Source organism: Pyxicephalus adspersus, chromosome 1 (assembly GCF_032062135.1).
Source record: "Pyxicephalus adspersus chromosome 1, UCB_Pads_2.0, whole genome shotgun sequence".
Lineage (NCBI taxonomy): Eukaryota > Metazoa > Chordata > Amphibia > Anura > Pyxicephalidae > Pyxicephalus > Pyxicephalus adspersus.
Genome location: NC_092858.1, coordinates 176,953,028 through 176,976,028, shown reverse-complemented (window position 1 = coordinate 176,976,028; position 23,001 = coordinate 176,953,028). Strand labels below are relative to the sequence as shown.

The 23,001-nt window shown below is 45.3% G+C and overlaps 1 protein-coding gene across 1 annotated transcript; it reads left to right on the top strand.

Moving 5' to 3' along the window:
- The first annotated feature begins 18,487 nt into the window (after positions 1-18,487).
- On the top strand, positions 18,488-21,132 carry TRIM45 (tripartite motif containing 45). The gene is made up of 6 exons (XM_072423662.1): positions 18,488-18,513; positions 18,693-19,282; positions 19,777-19,891; positions 20,009-20,123; positions 20,353-20,479; positions 20,569-21,132. Exons 1-6 carry the CDS (start codon positions 18,488-18,490, stop codon positions 20,712-20,714), a joined length of 1,119 nt encoding a protein of 372 aa, XP_072279763.1. The 3' UTR covers positions 20,715-21,132.
- The last annotated feature ends 1,869 nt before the right edge of the window (positions 21,133-23,001 follow it).

Here is a 23,001-nt window from a genome sequence, read left to right as displayed (position 1 = left end):
TGGGGTACAGGTGCAGCGATGGAGGAAAGGGGTGACAGGATTGGTTAGTTTGAGAGATGGGGGGCGGAGCTCTCCAATCATTGCACTGATAGGTATACAGGTAATTATCTACCTGTATCAATTTGCTTTAGTAAATCCCCCGATAGTGCCGATATATTTATAATGTATATAAAACAGGAGCGGTGTTTATGTTAGCAATGTGGCGAGGGATTAGAAGCTGCGCCCGGACTGGGGGGTTCACACTTTGCCCTGCACCCCAGTACAGAAAATGATCAGGATGCCAGCAGAAATCTTCTATTTGGGGTTATTTCCAATAACTGTCTATGGGGAGATTTGTAGAGAATTTCTCACTTCCTGTTGTCTCTGGGATGATGGGACACAACAGGAACACAATGATCCAATGATGAAATCCCAGGGCTGAAATCATCGCCGTCCTTCGCTGGGCCAATAATTTAGGAATGTTATTTGTTGTTATTTCTCGGTAAATCAGACGTGTTGTTATCGGTGGAAAACATGAGAAATTCTTCCAGGAAATGGCGCTTGTGAGAATCTGCTGGTTGACTCATCTGGGTCTTCGCACCTCCAACCACAACCTGACAGCTCTGTATAAAGACCAGTGATGGGGGGCTGCTGACCGCCCCTGGGTACTCGCAGAGCAGGGGGGGGGGGAGGGGGGGGGGGGCAGGAAAGTCCATGCCAGTCTCTGTAAAGCTGAGTGGAATACAAAGCTCGGCTATCGATGGAACCGTTTTCAGTAGGTGAGATCTTCGTGTCGTTTCCTTTGGTTGCTGCACTGACCTAATACCACGGTGTGAATATCATTGCAGCAAAATGTTGGGCCCGGCGGCCATAAGAACCAGAATGACAGAAATGTCTTCTGATGTCTCCAGTCCCGGGGTCCTTAGTCATTAGGGGTTTGTTCACATGTGGATGGAGCTACCCTCACCCCCGTTCAATGGTCCAATCGCTGCACCCCAATATATCACCCCACAAAGGGCAGGACACAGCTCAGTATAGATGGGTGAATATGGACACCAGATACACCCGGACACCATTCTACTCAGGAGGGAGGGGATGAATGTCCATTCATTGCTCACCACCAGAATAGTCAATACGATGCTATATCTATAACCTCATCACACACACAGCTCCAAGACTTCTCTAGAGCTGCCCCCATTCTCTGGAATGGTCTCCTCGTCCTATTCGGCTTGCTCCTACTTTCTGCTCATTTAAAACCCAACGCGTCCCCCTCCCCTACCCGTCTTCTTCTGTCTCCTAAACCCTCACTACTTCCCACCATTCCATATCCCCCTCCTATTGTGTGATACTTACCCCACATCATAGATTGAGAAAGGAAGTGATGGGGCAGATGCAGAGCTTTGATCTCATAATCATGGATTGCTAGGATTACAAAGACATGGAAAGATTGGAGGCAGCCGACATTCACAGATCGGTGATTAGTTGTAGACAATCTACCTGCCAAGACCCTTAAATAACCCGTGTGCATGTTAATGAGATGAAGGCAGGGGGCGCTCTCACCAAAAATCAACTTCATTTGTCTTTCCTTTACTTTGCATTGGTAATGGATCATCCTCAGGTTCCGGCATTTCTAATATCGTTATTGTCCCATGTATCCAGCGGACATCACCGAGCAAGGACAAGTCGTCATATCCATAAGGAAGCCGGCTACTGATCCCGGCCCGAGATTCCTCTCCTCGCTGGAGCTCCTATTGGCTAAACAATCTCAGACACATAAAATGGTATTTGGCTTTTATTGTACAGAAGACATTTACAAATTTTAAGCTGAAATTCGGGAAAAAAAAATAAAAGTGATGTTTGCAGTGGAGCTGTTTGTGACTATGGGGTGGTAAGGGGGCAACAACCCCAGCACCCCACACCACCGAATCTCCATGGTATATGTTGACATCCCAGTGCCCCCTGAGTAGGAGAATTATAGCAAAAATAAGGAAACATTTATTAAAGTGCAGGGGAAGCCACATTGCTAGGGAGCGTTTCTCATTTCTTCCCTAATGAGCTGCATCACTTCCATTATAAACATTGTACAAAAAAAAAAAAAACCCCACCCCGATTCCCCCCATTCACACACACATATTCCATTCTCCACAACAATCATTTATATTCCAGCATTCACCTGAAAGATATCAAGGTGAACAATAAATATTCAGCGTTAAGATTATCTTTATATTAATTCAAATAAAAGGTTGTGGGAAAAAGTAAGTACACCCTGCTGAAAGGTAACATTGTACCAGGAGTAACATCAAATCTTTATTCTACACTGCAGGCAGAGAGCGGAATCATTGGACATCAATAGATATATAGTAATGGTTTACTATAGGAAAAGTAAATATAGCCTTGGGGAGCCGGCGCTTTGTATGGGTAGTTTGCAAAACAGACTTTGATTCAATGTGGAATTTATAATTTACTCATTAACTGCAAGTCGTTCAGAGATGGAAGCAGCAAATAAATTTCACTCAGAACATTGTCACCCCCATACCATGCTTCTGAAATCTTCATCTTCTGAAACGCTGCCTTGGGTTGGTTGCAGACATTTACTGGTATCTTGGACAAATCTTTGGCTCATAATCCACAGCAAATTATTCCAAGTCTTTAATTATAGGCTCTATACCAAAGTGTGGTCTTATCCTAATATTCTTTTTAGACAACTCTTAAATATATATTATATTATATATAATATATATATAGGCCAAACGTCTGATTACAGATTGGAAGCTGGCTGGTAAAATACAGGGTGTCCCAGTCGTCATTATACACTATTAATACATTCCTAAAAATGACACAACATAGTTTATTTATATTTTTAGCAACAACAAAGGAGTTGTTGCAGTTTTACTTCATAGGCTTGCCATCACGTGACTGGTCATTGTACTCCTCCACATGAGCACCTCCATATTTGACAACTTTCAGCCACAAGCCGCTCTGACATCAGGCCGTGCAGATTCTTTCCTCAAGCTGTGCCAGGTTACGGGGCTTAGTGGTATACACCTTGCTTTTGGTATAGCGCCACAAAAAGTCACATGGTGTAAGGTCAGGGGAGCGCAGTGCCCATTCAAGGGGAACCCCATTGTCCAATCCATCGGTTAGGTAACTTGATGTTCAGGAAATCTCTGACTAAACTAGCCAAGTGGAGAGGGGGAAGACATTAGCAAGGTCACTTCTCACCTAAAGTTGTGGCACAGAAAACTCCTGCAGCACCTCCAGGTAATTTCCCTGTACCGATGGTTGTGTTCCCAATCAGCCCGGTGCTACCAGACATTGCGCACCAAACCACCAGCTTCAATGAGTCTCATTCATACTGGAGAATGGCTGCTGGGTCTGATTTTCCCCTAAATATGACAGTTGTGTCAGTTAACCCAACTAGAGAGATGAAGGGACTCGGCACTGAGCCATAAGTTTTCCAGGAGCTGAGGGTGGTTTTAGTAATGGTGGAGAGTGATTCCCACATGAGCATCATAATCTTCTCCTTGAAGTCGGTACAGGTAGAGCTTTATAACTCTCCGAAGAATCTGCGGAACGGAGCTTTTGATGATGCCGAGTTGTGGTGCAGCCCTCTGGCTGGACTTGCCCTGCTCCAGGAGGTGGTGGTGATGGTGGTGGTAGTAGTAGTTCAGCCTTCTGTTGCGTGCTTTGTCAAGAACAGATCCTGGTTCCAGAAACTTGCCATGGATAATATAAACTGTTACACATTGTAGCAGTGTGAAGGCCATAAAGCTTCTCAAACTCAAAGCACTGAATTGCAGTCGGGGACTAAAAAACCTGCTAAGCGGCAATATTACAATACTGCTCCAATGTCATTTGGTGAGCCATGGGATAGGGAAAATACAGAAGCTGCAAAGACTAAATTGTCATATGCTGCAGGCCCCAAGTCTCCCTAAGTCTCTCCTGTGGTTGCTGGCGATGTCTTTAGGAACCAAGTCACCTCCAGAACTCAATTTCATGGGCGGCACATTTAGTGATCTATACATGTTGATTATTTCTTCTTTGATGATTCTTACAAATCTCTTTCCAGACCTCCCCAACATTGTATCTGAGGATCTTAGAGAGATCGGCTGATGCCATGAAGACATCACACATCAATAGACACCAACAGAGCCCCCCCATATCTGGGAATGATATAGGTCAGGCTCCTGCAGCTACTTCTAAGGGGCATGAAGGAAGATTTATTGTTTGTCTTTTTAAACATTAATAAAACATCATTTTTATGGTGTGCTTGCTTTTTCCTGTGACTATAAATATCAAAGAAAGCGATGTTGAGATACAACTCCTTACAAAGCACAACTGGTACATTTCTTCCATTTAAAACAAAAAGCATAAAAAGCTTTTCTGCCACAGAGAATTTCTATGTTGGAATGCAAAAAAGTATTGTGATTTGGGACGGAATAAATGAGACGAGCAGGTCCGGTAAATGTGGAATATAGAGATAATAAATAATTTGGCTCCGGCAATACTTCATGCAATACTCAGCTGCAACTAGTGTTCAGAGGCCAACAGGCACCAGCAATATACAAAAACATGAAGGCACTCATGGCGGAGGAATAAAAATGCATGGCCAAATATCCTTCTCCAGCCATCATCCCTGCCAAGGCCAAGCTGAAGATTATAAAATGAACACAAACCTAAAAAGCGTACATATGTGAAAATATAAAAACTGACACGGCCTCTGATGAGCTGATACAATACTGAGTCATAGTGCAGCCATTGAAGGAGCCATTCTTTGCATCATTTCGTCCCAGACTTAGAAGATAAAGGCCAAGGACTGCAGAAATCTCCTCCGGTGATAACATATTAAAGCCTTCACAAGGTGTCCTGACCTAAAAACAAGAAAACATGAGAGAGGTGTTATGAAGAGCAGGAAGAACATTCCAATTATATTATACAGTAATAGTATAACAGTAATAGGTGGACGGCTGTTTTACAGAATCACCTGGCTCTCTCTATTCACAAAACATAAGATTGGCCAAATCATGGCAACTGTCAGTTTGGAGCAACTTCAAGATAAATATCGGGGTAAAGACCAATGGAAGAGGATTTTATGGCCGATGCTGTGCTAGGTTTGACTAATAGTTGTGTTTTAGTCAGCTGCTTGTAATGTTTGATGACAGATTCATGGGGACCATTCAGTTCCAAGTAACTGATGAAAAACATCAGGAAAGGTTATAAATGATTATTATGTATTTATGTAACACCTATATATTAATTGGCAAGTTCACAGTCTGTCAGAAAAGCTTACAATCTAAGGTTAGCCAAGTGTACGGGCCACACAAGGCAACGGAGCCGAATTGTAGAAACAAAGGGAATAATCTCCCTATTTGTAGGGAATAAGAATATCAGCTACAGAACGCTTCATACAAACCTTTTCTGAGCGGAGCACTTCCATAGTTACAGTTACCGTGTTTCCCCGAAAATAGGACCTGAAAGCACTGCAGATAGGTGCTCCTCTAGGCCCCGGCACGTTATACCTCCTGTAGCTCAGGTACACCGACACCTTTACATAAATGGACCCCCATTGTGAGTGGCCTGCATAGTACTAGGAGTAATATATTCCTATAACTAGCTCTTCGGGGGAGGATCTTCTCCTCATCCTCACTACTTCCCACCATTCCATATCCCCCGCCATTGTGTGATACTACCCCCACCTCCTAGATTGTAAGCTCTTCAGGACAGGGTCCTCTCCTCCTCCTGTGTCATTGTCTATATCTGTCTGTCATTTGCAATTACTATATTATGTACGGCACTGTGTAATATGTTGGTGCTATATAAATACTGATTATTATTATTAATCAGTAATAATAATAATGTTAACTACAGCAACAAATCCAACGTGTTATCCCAATACAATAAACATGGCAACAGATTGGCTTATAAAGGCAGCTCCATTATTCCCCCATTGTGTGTTGTCACAGAACAGCCAATCACATTGACCACACAGAGAGAATGTGTATCACATAATAAGAGGGGTGGAATAATCTTAAAATATATATCTCTGAACGACATGATTGGACAGAGATCTGCAAATGTCCGCACACACTGCAAGTTATGAGGACTTCCTGCCCAATACTCGTGTATGAACTCACAGAAACAATGGCCATTGACACAGCCACCATAAGAATACAAAGCTTACCTTTGCTGCTGGAAACACAAGGGCAGACAAAGAATGCAGGATAACCTAAAATATAAAAGTATAAAAAGAGGGAGTTAATAAGAGTTAAACATTCAGATGATTTACAGAGGGAAGTATACAGTTTATATGAGTAACGTTTATCTCCGGACAAATACTAAAATCCCCCCCACCCCCATCTAACCCATCCAGCATTTGGTTTTCGGACCACCTAAATCTGCCATTCTTCTTCCTTGGGTGGCCAATACATTGCCAATAATGGGAAAGTTCTGGTTGGTCCACAATCCAAAAGATCAGTGACCTTGGTGCACAGGGACCCCATGTAATAGAAATGTCCACACTGCAGAGTGATATGAGGACCCCGGCCTGCCCGCTGTGTCCTGGCATAGATCTACCACCTGCTATGTACTGGGCAATGATCTAATGTGTTGGCTGCATCTCTGAGACATTGGTGACAACTCATTGGGATTTATTTTCTATAAATATTATCCAGTATTTATATAGCACTGACATATTTCGCAGTGCTGTACAAAGTCCATAGTCATGTGACTAGCTGTCCCTGAAAGAGCTCACAATCTAACATCCCTACCTCAATCATATGAGTTTAATACAGTCTAAGGTCAAATTTCTGGGGAAGCCAATTAACCTAACGGCATGTTTTTGGAACGTGGGAGGAAACCCTCGCAGACACGGGAGAACATGCAAACTCCATGCAGATAGTGTCCTGGCCAAGATTCCAACCTGGATCCACCACTGCAAAGGTCGGAGTGCTAACCACTGAGCCGTTGTGCTGCAAAAGTAAATACATTTGTAAATTTCCTTGCATGTGATTGGATATTTGCAATGTGAACCATCACCTCAATCATGGAACTAAGTGACCCCTTGCAAGGTGATAATTCCCCGTGGTAATTGAACAGCCCCCATTTTTTCAGTAAACCCCCTCCTATGTGTCCCTGTACGGGGGACACAGCACAGCAATGTGATTGGTGTATCTGAACTTCTATTCCCTTCCTGTGACTCAGAGATGGCGCTGGCACAGTGGGAGCCCCGTGTACAGCAAACTGTATGATCCTATTGCTGCAGAGGGAGAGAGAAGAAGGGAAAAGGTAAAAGTAAGTCGAGCTACAATGAATGTAACTAATAGCTGGAAAACTGCCTTGGTGGGTGCTCTCATCCAGAAGTCCCCCAGGGTATGGGTGCACATCACCGCTATGCATAGTAAAAGCCGGAGCAAACCATTGAGTTGCGGTGATATCTACATGACAGAAATCTGAGAAAAGTCAGATCTGTATTTCTGATCCAAGCAATCGTTTTGCATGCCGGCCAGCTAGCAGTTCATCGGGTTGGCAATGGTAGCCTCCGGGTTCTCTTATAACAGGCCTCCAGGTAAAGTGATCCTCGTGCAGAGCTGCACATGTGCTAATCACAATGGTCACATTTAGTAAAGCTCTACAAGACTGGAGAAGATAGATCATCAGAGAACCTGGGTGATCCAGCAAACCTGAAATGGATCTGCTCCAGGATTGAAAACATTTGCCAAAGAATGGCAAATGATTTTTAGAAAATAGGTTCAAGGTTTTAGGGATCACCCAGGTTCTCCCATTATAGTCTGTCTTCTCCAGCTATAATAAATCAGGCCCATTATGTGCAAAATCAGCAAAGATTCGCTATCAAGCAGATGACAGGAGAGAGTGATCTGCAGCTGTCCTAGATTGTAAGCTCTTCAGTCTGTCATTTGTAACCCCTATTTAATGTACAGCTCTGTGTAATATGTTAGTGCTATATAAATACAGAATAATAAAAATTATCTGGAAAAGAAGGATGTCATATTATAACTCTAACACTCGAGGTCTCACTTCGGTTCCTGGTGCGGGTTGACCCGTCATTGACTATAAGAACTTCTGACTGCAGTTCCTTCAAAATGACAACTAATAGGCCCACAATTATTAATATTATATTTAGATTTATATAGCGCAAACATATTACACAGCGATGTACAATGTAGAAGACATAGACTTCCTGTGATCCTCAAACCAATGCAGCCGCTGCATTCAAGAACCGATGAGATTCCGGATATGACATGTATGTCCCTGGGATGAGATTCCGGATATGACATTTATGTCCCTGGGATGAGATTCCAGATATAACATTTATGTCCCTGGGATGAGATTCCGCATATGAGATTTATGTCCTTGGGATGAGATTCCGGATATGACATTTATGTCCTTGGGATGAGATTCCGGATATGACATTTATGTCCCTGGGATGAGATTCCGGATATGACATTTGATATGACATTTATGTCCCTGGGATGAGATTCCGGATATGACATTTATGTCCTTGGGATGAGATTCCGGATATGACATTTATGTCCTTGGGATGAGATTCCAGATATGACATGTATGTCCTTGGGATGAGATTCCGGATACACAACCTTTGTACTCCATGCCCCAGAACCCTCTACCTCTAATCTCGCCTCCGAGTCTGCAGCCACCTCTCAATAAATCCATCGAACAATGAAATGCCCATTTATTTGCCCATTGGAGCGCTATTACCCCCATCTCCCCTTTATAAACAAAATATGTGTAATTCCAGACAAATATGAAGAATAAAATGTCGGTGTACTCACGTTTGTAGAGAATGTATAGAGCCACGGCAATAATAATAACAAGGAGAGCGACAACAATTCCAACAATGATACCAATGCTGGGTCCAGTGATTTCTATAAGACAGAAGAAGAGGTTCGGGGTCAGATCAGGTATTGTCATCGTTTACTCGCGGGGAATCACAAGCAATAAAAAAAGAACCAATCACAAGAGGAGGACACAGCACCCCCTGCAGGTCAGGGCACATTACTAATAGTCTGACCTCTATCCTGGGTAATATTGTGTATACCATAATAATTATAATAAACATGAAGATACCCCCCCACCCCCTGTACTAATAAAAACTTACCAAGATATCGGAATCCTCCCCCTCTCCATGCTACAAATCCACCAGTGGAGAGTTGGGGGGGGTGACCTTTTTTAGGTACTTAACTTAATTCACCCCCCCCCAGCGGTAAAGGGCACCCCGAATGTAGGTTTTAGGGTTCCCTGGTTGTTCAGAAGGGGATTAGTCTCCATACTAGTGACACATTCATATAATCATTCAGCTGTTTTTGGGGGGTTACTGAAGATTTGGGTAACAATGCAGGAGCTTACATAATAATAATCTTACAATCATTTCATTATTATTTATTTGAAGTGGAACGTTTAACATGAGAGTCCTAAAACCACATTACCTCTATCAAAAGGGGGCGCTATTACAGTCCTGGGTATTACAAAGAGGGACACGGTGAGCCCACAGGTGGAAACGATTGAATGTTTTTCTCATTACTTCTACGTCAGGTTTAATATTTATAATAAATTTATATATAATTATATATACCGTATTTTCCGGCGTATAGGACGACTGGGCGTATAAGACGACCCCCAATTAATTGGCAGACCACTCTAACCAATCAGTTGGGGGTCGTGTTATACGCCCAGTATTGTACTGTTCCTTCTACCTGTCAGATCTCGCTATTGTGCCAGAGGCAGAAGGAAGAGTACAGTACTGGTAATTGGGGGGGAGGTACAGGAGGTGGTAACAGCCTAAACTGCCCCTCGCGCGCTCCACACTCCTCCCCTGCTGGAGAGCCAATCCAGGCTCACGTTCCCCTCTGTGTGCAGCTTGCTTCCCCTTGCTTCATACTCCCCGCAGAGAGCGGGGACTCGGCCGCGCCGGACGTATGAAGCAAGGGGAAGCAAGCTGCAGGTAAGTACCCGCCGGAAAATACGGTACATTTTGTATTAGTGACATCAATACAAACAATTATGAGAAATACAGGAGAGGCAGTGAAGATCAAAAAGCATTCAAACGTGATAAAATCATAAATATAATTACATTACATGGCCACTAGGTGGCCCTAAAAAGGACTGTAACACAACATTCACCCAATATCTTTAGGGATCGGTGAATAGGAATTGCAGGAAACTTTTTAAAGTAAACTGATGCGTTTCACACCTAAAAATAAGGCTTCCTCAGAGGTATATTTGGCTGGCATTGGACCGTACACAATGTCCAGGTGTGTGGAAAGAAGGAAAGTTCGGCTTGTCAGGAACCACGCAAAGGACAACATGGAGTCCTCTATGGACGGAGTCATCCAGCATGGGCGTTAACCATTCACATGCTGCTGATATTAGGAATGGGGGGGGGCAATAGAGGGATGTGTGCTGCCCCAATCTCCTCCTCATTCATCCTGTCTCCACATTCACCCTCCACCTGTTACCTCTCCGTGGCTCTGATCCCCTCCATACTTACACCAATACCGGCCTTGATCCCCTTCTCATTGTACTGTAATATCTCTACAATAATCTGTCTCCTCATTCATCCTGTAGTTCACCTGTCTCCATATTCATCCACTTCCATCAACGCATACTTTCACCTCTCTCTGATCAATCCTCAATGAAGAGGAGATCAGAGCCACAGAGAGGTGAAAGTTCATGGGTAGATGATGAATGTGAAGTGAAATCCAGGATGAATGAGAAGGAGATCAGGGCGGCACACAGGTGGGGGATGATGGAGACAAGTACAGAATGAATGTGGAGAGGCCATTCATTGGGTCAGTGAACAGGTAGAGGTGCAGGTGAATGAGATATGATTGCGGTATAGCTATCGCATGGTACGATGGAGAACCCCGCATGGCCGATACCTTAACCAGTGAATCCGCAATAAACTAAAAACTAAAGTGGACCTCATGCTGCAGTCAGTAAGTCGGAATAACATTCACACACAACACTGACCGGCTGCCAATACATACATACCGTTTTGGGTATAATTAGGATTCAGGCAAAGCCCCCGTCTATACTGAGCAGAGATCATCCCAGAAATGATTATAAGTTGTCTGGGAGAATCTGTAGGTGGGTGGCAGCCCCGGTATTGTGAATCCATAACCACCCAAACACAGCCGGGTGGTGCGCCCAGCTAAAAGGGTCCGGTGAGATCTCTGCTGAGGATTATGACATTACCGGGATCACTAAGCTTTCTAGGACTTACCTGTTGGCTTAAATGTTATAGATGAACTGTTCTTGCATGCTCCGTTATTCACCTCACAGGTCAGATTCACCGTTTCTTTTAGTTGCGATACATTAAAGCGGTACAGCCGCTGCATGGAGACGACATGTGAATTGTTACGCCATTCATAGGTGACATCCTGAGAGGAGCTCTCACAATGCACTTCAATCATCATCTCCTCCGTACTTCGGTTAGTGATAACGGGCCGAGATGGGCAATCTGAAGGAAAAAATAACATGAGATCTCCCTCATCCAACCACACGGAGACTTACTGCCAAAGCCTGGGGGACTCACCCTATAATGTATTACCCCCAATATACAGCCTACCTCTAATATATTACCCCACAATACTAACCCGGGGTGAGGGAGATGTGGGGGCATCTGTAGGCCAAAGCCTGGGGGACTCACCCTATAATGTATTACCCCAATATATAACCTACCCCCACTATATTACCCCACAATAATAACCCGGGGTGAGGGAGATGTGGGGGCATCTGTAGGCCAAAGCCTGGGGGACTCACCCTATAATGTATTACCCCAATATATAACCTACCCCCAATATATTACCCCACAATACTAACCCGGGGTGAGGGAAATGTGGGGGCATCTGTAGGCCAAAGCCTGGGGGACTCACCCTATAATGTATTACCCCCAATATACAGCCTGCCCCCAATATATTACCCCACAATACTAACCCGGGGTGAGGGAAATGTGGGGGCATCTGTAGGCCAAAGCCTGGGGGACTCACCCCATCATGTATTACCCCCAATATACAACCTGCCCCCAATATATTACCCCACAATAATAACCGGGGGTGAGGGAGATGTGGGGGCATCTGTAGGCCAAAGCCTGGGGGACTCACCCCATAATGTATTACCCCAATATACAACCTGCCCCCAATATATTACCCCACAATAATAACCCGGGGTGAGGGAGATGTGGGGGCATCTGTAGGCCAAAGCCTGGGGGACTCACCATATAATGTATTACCCCCAATATACAACCTACCTCCAATATATTACCCCACAATAATAACCCGGAGTGAGGGAGATGTGGGGGCATCTGTAGGCCAAAGCCTGGGAGACTCACCCTATAATGTATTACCCCAATATACAACCTACCTCCAATATATTACCCCACAATAATAACCCGGGATGAGGGAGATGTGGGGGCATCTGTAGGCCAAAGCCTGGGGGACTCACCCTATAATGTATTACCCCAATATACAACCTACCCCCAATATTCTACCCCACAATATTAACCCAGGGTGTGATGGAGATTTGGGGGCATCTGTAGGCCAAAGCCTGGGGGACTCACCCCATCATGTATTACCCCCAATTTATTACCCCCCATGTATAATATTCCAATATATAACCTACCCCCAATATATAACCTACCTCCAATATATTACCCCACAAAAATAACCCGGGATGTGAGGGAGATGTGGGGGCATCTGTAGGCCAAAGCCTGGGGGACTCACCCCATAATGTATTACCCCCAATTTATTACCCCCATGTATAATATTCCAATATATAACCTACTCCCAATATATAACCTACCCCCAATATTTTTCCCCACAATATTAACCCAGGGTGTGATGGAGATGTGGGAGCATCTGTAGGCCAAAGCCTGGGGGACTCACCCCATAATGTATTACCCCCAATTTATTAACCCCCATGTATAATATTCCAATATATAACCTACCCCCAATATTTTTCCCCACAATATTAACCCAGGGTGTGATGGAGATGTGGGGGCATCTGTAGGCCAAAGCCTGGGGGACTCACCCTATAATGTAATACCCCAATATACAACCTGCCTCCAATATATTACCCCCAATATATAACCCAACCCCAATATATTATTTACCAATACATTTCCCCCAATATTTTACCGCCTATGTATTTTACCCCCAATATATAACCTACCCCCAATGTATTATCCCCTATTTGGTATTTCCGAATATATAACCCACCCCCTATATTTTACCCCCTAGTAATTACCTACTCCTCATTAAAATACCCTACAATAAAATATTCCCCTATGTATTACCCCCCAGTATTTACCTACTCCCCTAAAAAACTCCCACCAATATATCATCTACTCCAGAAATATTACCCTTCATATTTAAACCCCCCTAATGAATGAATCCCAATATATAAAACCTCCCACTGACATACCCCCAACATATTACTCCCCGATGTATTACCCCGAATATTTCCTGCTACATATTATATTGCTCAAAATATATTGACCCCCCCTCCCCCATCAATATACTCATCCTATATTTCCCCCTCAATATATTACCTACACTCCTAAATGTTACCTCTAAATGTTTTTAGCCCCCCCAATATATTACCCCCAACATGATACCATTCACAAACCTTTTTTTTTGGAAATTTTTTTTAAGTCCAAATGCAAACAGAGCACAGAGACAAATCATTCTTATATTAGTATATATATAGCGCTGACATATTATGAAGTGATGTACAGAGTCCATAGTCATGTGACTAGCTGTCCCTCAAAGGAGCTTACAATCTAATGTCCCTACCATGGTCATATGTCAGCCAATTACCTGCATGTTTTTGGAGGAAACCCACACAAACATGGGGAGAACCTGCAAACTCCATGCAGATAGTGTCCTGGCTGAGATCCCAACCTGGGCCCCAGCGCTGAAAGGGCCGGAGTGCTAACCACTGAGCCACCGTGCTAGGCACAGTTTGATAGGAAGCGGAGATAACTGAAGACTGAAGATAGAACATGAAGGTCATTGGGTCTGATTTATTAAAGGCTGGAGATGATTCATCTGTGAACCTGGGTAATAGAGCTAACCTGGAATGTATTTCATAAAAGTCATTGGCTGGCATCTCCCGGGTTCACTGATGAAAGTGTATTTTCTCCAGCCTTGAAGCTTTAATAAATCAGACCCATTGAGGGATCTCACTTTTAGATCTCATGAGAACCCCTACCAGCTTATGTGGGTCACTGGGTTGGACTTTCCCTCACTTCCTGTCCCAGAGACACAACAGGAAGTAAAATGAAATGTCCCCGTTGGATGATTTGCTCTTAGTTTATGTTCTGGTGACCATTATAATGTCATGATTTCCTATAACCTTCTGTCCCAGTGACAGTGATCACCAATACAGAAACCATGAGGGATGTTTGCTGCGGTTACAGGGCAGGTAAAACACCTGGCAGCTGCGGATCTACCCCAACCCTACAACGCTTTGTCATTAAAAGTGAATGAGAGCATTTTAATGATAAGCAATGGCAGACGCTGGCAGCATATCCCCCAAGTGTTTGCATTTCATCCCATAGTAGTGTGCGGTATATCCTGCTTGCAGCATTTGGTGTGTATTCATTGTATAATCATTGTGTATTCATTGTATAATCATTGTGTATTCATTGTGTATTCATTGTATAATCATTGTATATTCATTGTGTATTCATTGTATAATCATTGTGTATTCATTGTGTATTCATTGTATAATCATTGTATATTCATTGTGTATTCATTGTATATTCATTGTGTATTCATTGTATACTGAGTGATATGTCAGTGCTATACAAATACCTATTTGTGAACAATATATCATATATTCATTGTGAACAAATCCCTGGCCTTGTGAACTAGTAGGACAAAAGCCATTAGGGTTGGAGGTGACTCCATGAACCTTGCAGAGTGAAAGCCGCATTGCTATACAACCATCTGTGTGAAAGTAATCTTCCAGCGGGGACACAAATCCCAGCACCTCCAGCTAGAAGAACAACACGTCCAAACTTCCAAATTAATTTGAATGAATAATAAGAGGGCTGCAAGGTGTCTCCATAGGAGAGCTGCAGATATTCCGGTTGTAGGATAAACTGGGGGGGTTGGAATTCCGGGAATGTGCCCAGGATTAACCACTTCATAGCAGCACAGCTGCACCTTGCTCCTGTCCTGGGTGACTCCGACCCCCTCCTGTCCAGGATCCACTTTCCCTAAACTTCCTGGGAGAGGGAGGGACAGGCGGTGAGGCCTATATGAGGCTCATGTACAGACCGGCCCAGGAATGTGACTGGAAGAGAAGACTGGACCTCACCACCAAATACTGCTCACCCGGGTCTGCTGAATCCCTCCCTGACCCACCCGGTAATCTAGTTCTGCTCCAACTCCGTACTGATATGATCCCAGTCTGAACTTGTGTAGGATCTATTCACGTCTCCTGGGACCTTTCACGGGATCTATTCACGTCTCCTGGGATCTTTCACGGGATCTATTGATTTTTCCTGAAATCTTGCCTAGGATCTATTGATGTTTCCTGGGATCTTGCATGGGATCTATTGATGTTTCCTGGGATCTTGCATGTAATCTATTGATGTTTCCTGGGATCTTGCATGGGATCTATTGATGTTTCCTGGGATCTTGCATGTAATCTATTGATGTTTCCTGGGATCTTGCAAGGGATCTATTGAAGTCTCCTGGGAACTTGCATGGGATCTATTGATGTTTCCTGGGATCTTGCATGGGATCTATTGAAGTCTCCTGGGATTTTGCAAGGGATCTATTGGCCACTCTTGCATGGGATCTAAGGACCTGACTTAGAATCTTGTGACCTCCCAGAAGATCCGGTGAATTTGCTCTTCTGTCATTTCATTCCCTGGGAAGGAACTTTGGGAAGGATTTCTCCTCCCAGGATTGGACATCTTGGATCTCAGGTTGCATTTTGTGACCCACATTTGGCCTGTTTGAGCAGATTTTCCATTTCTTGGTTCATATGGCAAAGACTGGCGCTCTGGATGAGATCTCGGCGGAGCTGCGGGCACACTGCCCACAATGTAATGACACACAGTATGGTCTTAGGAATATTCTCTGATCTTTATTTGACAAGGCGGTCTTTTTATACACATAGGTATACGAGGGGTTGTGTTATTTACTACAGCTATTTAGGTTTTAGCCATATATAGTGTCACTTGATACATTGCAAGGCTTACATTGTATTTCAAAGAATTTTAACCATCTGGTTACAGAGTAGACAGAAACAGAAATACAACTCCTTTTACAAGTATATGGCTCACATTAACTTAGCTATACATTACCATTAATTAGCTATACAGTCCTTACTTATCCCTTCAGTCTGACCCCTGCGCTCTGTGTGTTATATACATCTGACCTATTAGTAAACAGAATTCAGTGTACAGTGTTGCATGATATGTTGGCCCCCATATAAATATGATGTAATAATATTAATGTACGGGAACATTAGTACACAGAATTCAGTGTACAGCGCTGCGTAATATGTTAGTGCTATATAAATACTATTTAATAATAATAATGTACGGGGACATTCGTACACAGATCTCAGTGTACAGCGCTGCATGATATGTTGGTGCCATATAAATAATATATAATAATAATGTATAGGGACATTCATACACAGATCTCAGTGTACAGCGCTGCATGATATGTTGGTGCCATATAATAATATATAATATTATTGTATGGGGACATTGTACATTGGGTCTCAGTGTACAGCGCTGCATGATATGTTGGTGCTATATAAATACTATTTAATATTATTATTGTTCGGGGACATGCATACACAGATCTCAGTGTACAGCGCTGCATGATATGTTGGTGCCATATAAATAGTATATAATATTACGAGGACATTGTACATTGGGTCTCCCCTCTGAGTTTGGGAATTTCTGTCTTTTATTTCCATCCGCAATCGTGATTTGGTTTTTATTTTCTCTTCTGCTTTTCTTTACCCCAGAGAGTACTCGGGGGAAATTCGGTGAAAGTCCCTGGGAGCTTCCTCCACGTTGGCTCAGCAGTGATGAGATTTCTGGGGGTCTGAAATGTATTCATAAAACAAAGAAATAACAATTCTGCAAAGACAAAGGGGCAGATCAGGGTAATCCGGGGGGTGAAGGGGCAAATCAGGGTAATCCGGGGGGTGAAGGGGCAGATCAGGGTAATCCAGGGGTGAAGGGGCAGATCAGGGTAATTTGGAGGTTATATCTCTGTGTATGCAACCATCGGGTCACATGACCAGCTTGATGCCAGCTTCTACAGCCTCTCTATGAACACAGCAAACCCCGGCTGTCATTCTGACAGCTGGGATTTGACAGCAGGTGGGTGTGAAAGGCAAAGTCTGACATTCACTGAGGTAAATACAGAAATAACTTTTTACTCACTTTCTTTCACCAGTAAAAATGGTCACCAGGACAATTTGAGGATGAATCTCCCCGCTGAAAAAAAAGAAAAGGGTTTTAAACTTTCCCCCCAGGCTGAACCCTGAACAGTCAATCCTCAGCTCTAAAACATAAAAGTTCAGCCAGTTGTGTGAATTACACGATTCACCATAGCCAGGGGGTAACACCAGAGTCCTGCCTGCTATTGGCTGATTGATGGAGATCGGCCCACCCAACTGGACCTTTATCAAGAGCCAATGACCCTGACCTTGTGATCACAAAGATACCCAATCACAGTGATCACTATGGGGGTCTATTTATGAAGCAGTGAATCTGACATTCACCTTTCTCCAATATCGGTGAATGTTAGGTGAATGAGAAAGGCATTGTTAAACAAACAAATGATCTTTTGAATACAGCTGCATGGGGTAACAATCCCCCGGTGTGGGGTCAGTTTATATGTCAGTACATATCAGTAATAAAGTGGGTGTGGCCAGGAAGGGGGAGGGGCTTGTCAGTACCAGGAAATGTTTATCTATTGCAGAGTTTTGGTTATCTATGTGTGGCAGGCGGCCCGGTGCCCCCGGGGACACAGCTATACAGAGATCACACTTCCTCCTTCTCACCCAAACTTCTGCTTCATTATAATTTATTCTGATCTCTAACAGGAAATATTACAAAACTGGAGAGGACGCACCCAGAACATTTATACAAAGATCACTACAGCAATATGGGACCTGCAACAAGCATGCAGCCAGTGAAGTCTCACCGCCCTCCCATCACCTGTCATTCTGTATCATGGCTCTGTCATGTGACCCTGGGCAGAAGGATTGGGTCAAGTGCTGAGTCAGCTGTATTTGGGCAGACGGGGCCCGGCCTGGTACTGGGTTCAGCAAGGCTCAGCCATTGTTATATCCAATCCCAGAATGGTCTTATATTAGGGCCCCAGATGTGGTGGCTGCCATTGTTTTATTTTATAAAGCTCGGAAACATTAGAGTGTCAGCTCCTCTGTACAGAGACTGATGGGATTGGCTCAGTGAGCTCTGTACAACACTATGGTATATGTCAGTTCCATATCCATGTATGTAATGGTCGTTTCATTCTCCCCCACAGGCGGCAGAGGAGAACAGCGGCCCATTCCTTGTTGCTCCTCAGGGATCTTCCCCCCGGCTCCTCGCTCTCTCCGGCTCCATATTGTTCTCTCCACCCATTGGAGGAGCTCCGCCTATTCTGTGAGGTCTGTGGGGTCCCCTCCTGCAGGGACTGCGCCCTCCTCAAGCACCAGGGACATGAGCTTTGCCCCGTGGTGGAGGTGGCGGTGAAGCACAAGGAGCAGCTGCGGGGGGCATTAATAAAGGTGGACCCACAGCTGGAGGACCTGGAGAAGACTCTGCATGCTGTGTACAGGGCGGAGGAGGACCTCCGGCAGACAGCGGATCTCATGCGGGAAGAGGTGGAGGTCTTCACCGAGGGGTATATAAGGGCCATCCAAGAGCACAGACAGCGCCTCCTGCAGGACATTGATGAAGAAGTCCGGCGGAAGGAGCAGGCCTTGAACCTTCAGAGAGCTCGGGTCCGTCAGCAGCTTTCTGACTTCCATACCGCCGCCACTTTCACCCGGAGCCTCCTGCACTGCGGGCCCGACCTCCATATTGTGCGCGCCAAAGTCCTGGCACTGAGCCGCCTCAAAGACCTCAGCATTGGGCACCACAGCTCAGCGGAAAAGGTGGAGCCCGTAAGCATTCAATTCAATCCACAGGAAGAGGCCGGGCAGTGCCAAGGGTACTCCGTGTACGGTACGGTGCAGAGGGGAGGGGTCGACCCCGAGAGGTGCGAGGTCAAAGGGCAAGGTGAGAAAATATTTTTTGAAAGTGGGGAAAGATTCATCCGAAAAGATTCAACGCCAAACTGAAGTGTGACAACATTTTATCCTACGATTTGTAACTGATATTTAGCTGGAAATGTCCAAAAAGAAACCCAAAAACTCACTTAGAATCCTACTTCTGTACAACAACCTTACTGCTCTGTCCTGGCAGAGCTGAGTAGCAGCCACACCCCTCATCACAGCCACACCCCTCACCACAACCACACCTCCCACCCCAGCCACACTCTCACCACAACCACACCTCCCACCCCAGCCACACTCTCACCACAGCCACGCCTCTCATAACAGCCACACCCCTCACCACAGCCACGCCTCTCACCACAGCCACACCCCTCATTATAGGTATAAGCTTGTATAGCAGGGGCAAGTTGGGTGGGGCAAATCTGACCAGAGAGGAAGTAATTTGGATGACCGGTTAGTCCTTTTGTGACCCCGACTTTTTCATTGCTGTCTCTTCAGGGCTTAAGTTGGGGTCCTTGGGCTCGGTGTGCAGATTCACCCTCATCTGTAACACCAAACTGGAGGGGCCACAGGAACAGCCGAGAGTCAACGTACTACACAAAGAATCCGGCAGGTGAGGGGCCACATTGGTCAGCCCTGTATATGGTACAGATTTAATATTGCCTCCACTAATGCCCCTCCCCCCTCTAATGCCCCCTTCTTTGTGTGTTTTTTGTTGTCTGTCTGGCAGAGCTCTCCAGCCCTCCATTCAGGATAATAATGATGGGACCTTCCAGATCTCCTACACCCCCACCGAGGCGGGGCAATTATCAGTCAGTGTGTGCGTGAGGGGCCGCCACATCAAGGTGAGACACTGGAGCACCCAACACCCACCATATGGGAATGTGGGGCAGATTTATTGAAGGGGAGGGGCTGGAGGCCAGATTTAATTAAGGGGAGGCTGGGGGCATATTTTTTGAAGGGGAGGCTGAGGGGCAGATATATGGAACATTTCTGCACTGGTTTGCAACATTCACCACAGAATGAAGTTTATTCCCAATTTCTCCACTAATACCCCTTCCTGTGTTCCCCCAGGGGTCCCCCTTTAATGTGACAGTGAGGGACTTCCTGCGCCCCCACCCTGGCATCTACCATTGCTGTACATTCTGCTCCAGTGGGGGCCAGAAAGATGCCCGATGTGGATGTGGTGGCACAATGCCAGGTAAGGAGGGTAGATGGGAGGTGGAGGGTGACCCCTTTATTACCCATGCACCCTATATTTGATGTCTCTTTTCTGTCTTCTCCCCCTAGGGGGGTACCAAGGCTGCGGACACGGTCACAAAGGTCACCCCGGCCATGCCCATTGGTCATGTTGCGGTTCCATATTGGAGAAGTCCGAGTGCAGCGGTGTGAAGGATTCTGCCCCCAGGAATTTGCTCCGGACTGTCGCCCTATGAGGGGCAACGTTGTCACCTTTTACATTTCCTGGGCCCCCACAGTTGAAGGAGAAGACAGGCGGAGTCCTGTAGAGTGTCAGCTCTTCTGGTTATGATGCAGCTCACAGAGCTCTGGGTTCTGCTGGTTCTGAAAGTGGCATTGTGCAATCTTCCAGTCCCCGGTCTGTGATTGGTTCACAGGACTGACCAATGAGAGACCTGCTCATCTCACTTCACCTCCCAGGGCCCTGTGGGAAAATTCACAACTCCCCCCCCGTCACAGTATAATAAGAAAAACCTACAGGCCCATTCAATAAAGTGCAGATCACTGAGTGACCAATCAGAATTCATCACATGAAATCTGATTGGATGATATGGGCACCTTGACTCGAATTGTTGAAGCATGACGATGAATAAAGTGGGGAGATTATAAATAATATTTTATTGTACGTGAATGATTTATAAGTGTGCTTGTGACCTCCCCACTACAACCAATGCCATATGGCTGCCTGCTTCACCTGGTGATCCTGCCAGTAACCTGCCAGGGTGACAATGCTAATTATTCCTATTGTGTCTATGGAGGGGCAATAGAGTCCCAATGTGACAGATTAAATGTGAAGGGTACACGTTGTCACCTAGACAGGAAATGTGTCACGGGAACAATCACCAAGGGAAAAGAAACCTAATGCAGCAAAAACCAATCCTACCCAGAGACTCCTCAGTGACCCCCATCCACCACTGCCTGGTGCTGGTCACATGTGCAGGGGAACCGGAACCAGCAAATTCTACAGGAAGGTTTCAGACATTTTGATCCCCCTAAAGAGGACCTGTGGGTGAAATAAGGGATCCATGAGTTCCATCCATGTCCTCCTTCCAGGTGAATCTTCCTCTTTCCATGCCACCATCTTGGATTCTGGAATACTGGGAGCCTGCTGGTGACAGTGCTCCCCCATTACTTGTACTACACTTCTGCTGATGGGGTGAATCCCCCCTATAACTCCACAATAAGGGGTATGGAGGGTGAACTCCAATACCGGAGCCCCACCCCAACATTACCAGTGATTCCCACATTGCCCCATCTTAGATTTCACAAATCATTTTGGTGAATGTAAGGTGTCAGGCCGGGGTTCCCATTTCCTGTCTATGGACTTTCCGACATCAAAACCCAGGAGGGGCCGGGGCAATAATAATCAGTGGTACAAAACCCATAGGGTAATACTTCCCTGGTGAGGCTTCTGCCCCGAATTGGGGTAACTTGAGGAGGTGACACTGAAATGGGTCCAAGAAAACTTTAATCTTTCAGATAAATAACAGGCAGCACACGTCAGGGGTCTGAATGCCCCCCATCACTGGGTTTGGGGTTCTGCTTTGGTGTCAAATTTGACCTGAACCCCTATTCAATGTACAGCGCTGCGTGATATTTGGCGGGGTGAATCAGATTCACCACTGCGGGCCCCGGTGACAAATCTGTAAGGCTGACAAACTTCATAAAACATTCACTGCCATAAGAGTCATGAAAACATTCACCTGCAATGAATATCAGATTTACTGCTTTATAAATGGACCCCCCAGGGGCCCGCAGTGCTCAGCTCATTATTCTCCCACTGATGGGTGAATCTCCCCGATACACAGCATTCATCTGGGATTATTATTATAGAACCTTCTAATCTGAAACAAAGTTTAATGACTCCGGCATGGACAAAGCCTAGCAGCTCTGCAGTGTCGTGTTTCAGGCAGGATTGTTACCAGCACAGGAAATGATGATCTGGGAAATCTTCCAAACTCCGGCTGTATAAATCTCATTGTCCTCCCGATTGTTATACAACACGGCCTGAGATCTGCAGAGCATCGCAACTAAAGTATGGGAACCGCCCAATGGTGGAGTCCCGGGAATCCCCCATCATACAAAGACATTGCAGACTATTGTCATCTTCCAGCCTTGTGCTCACAGTTTGGTGAAGACCCATTTCTGTTCCCCAATGACTGTGCCCCGGGGTACAAAGCCAGCTCCATAGACATGGGGTCACCAGTTTGGTGTGGAGGAACTCAGGGGTCCTCCACAGAGCCCTGACCTCATCCCTACTGAACACCTTTGGGGTGAATTGGAATTGTAAGCCAGGTGTACCTGACCCCACCACTAGGGGGGAAATCCCCATCAGTACCTGACCTCATCAATGGGGGTAAATCCACACCATCAGTACCTGACCTCATCAATAGGGGGCAAATCCACACCATCAGTACCTGACCTCATCAATAGGGGGCAAATCTCCACCATCAGTACCTGACCTCACCAATAGGGGCCACCATC

Coding starts and splice junctions, on each gene's coding strand:
- TRIM45 (XM_072423662.1), top strand. CDS start 18,488: ATGGTATATGTCAGTTCCATATCCAT. Junction 18,514..18,692: donor TATGTCAGTTCCATATCCAT/GTATGTAATGGT, acceptor CCCCTCCTGCAG/GGACTGCGCCCTCCTCAAGC. Junction 20,124..20,352: donor TGAGGGGCCGCCACATCAAG/GTGAGACACTGG, acceptor GTGTTCCCCCAG/GGGTCCCCCTTTAATGTGAC.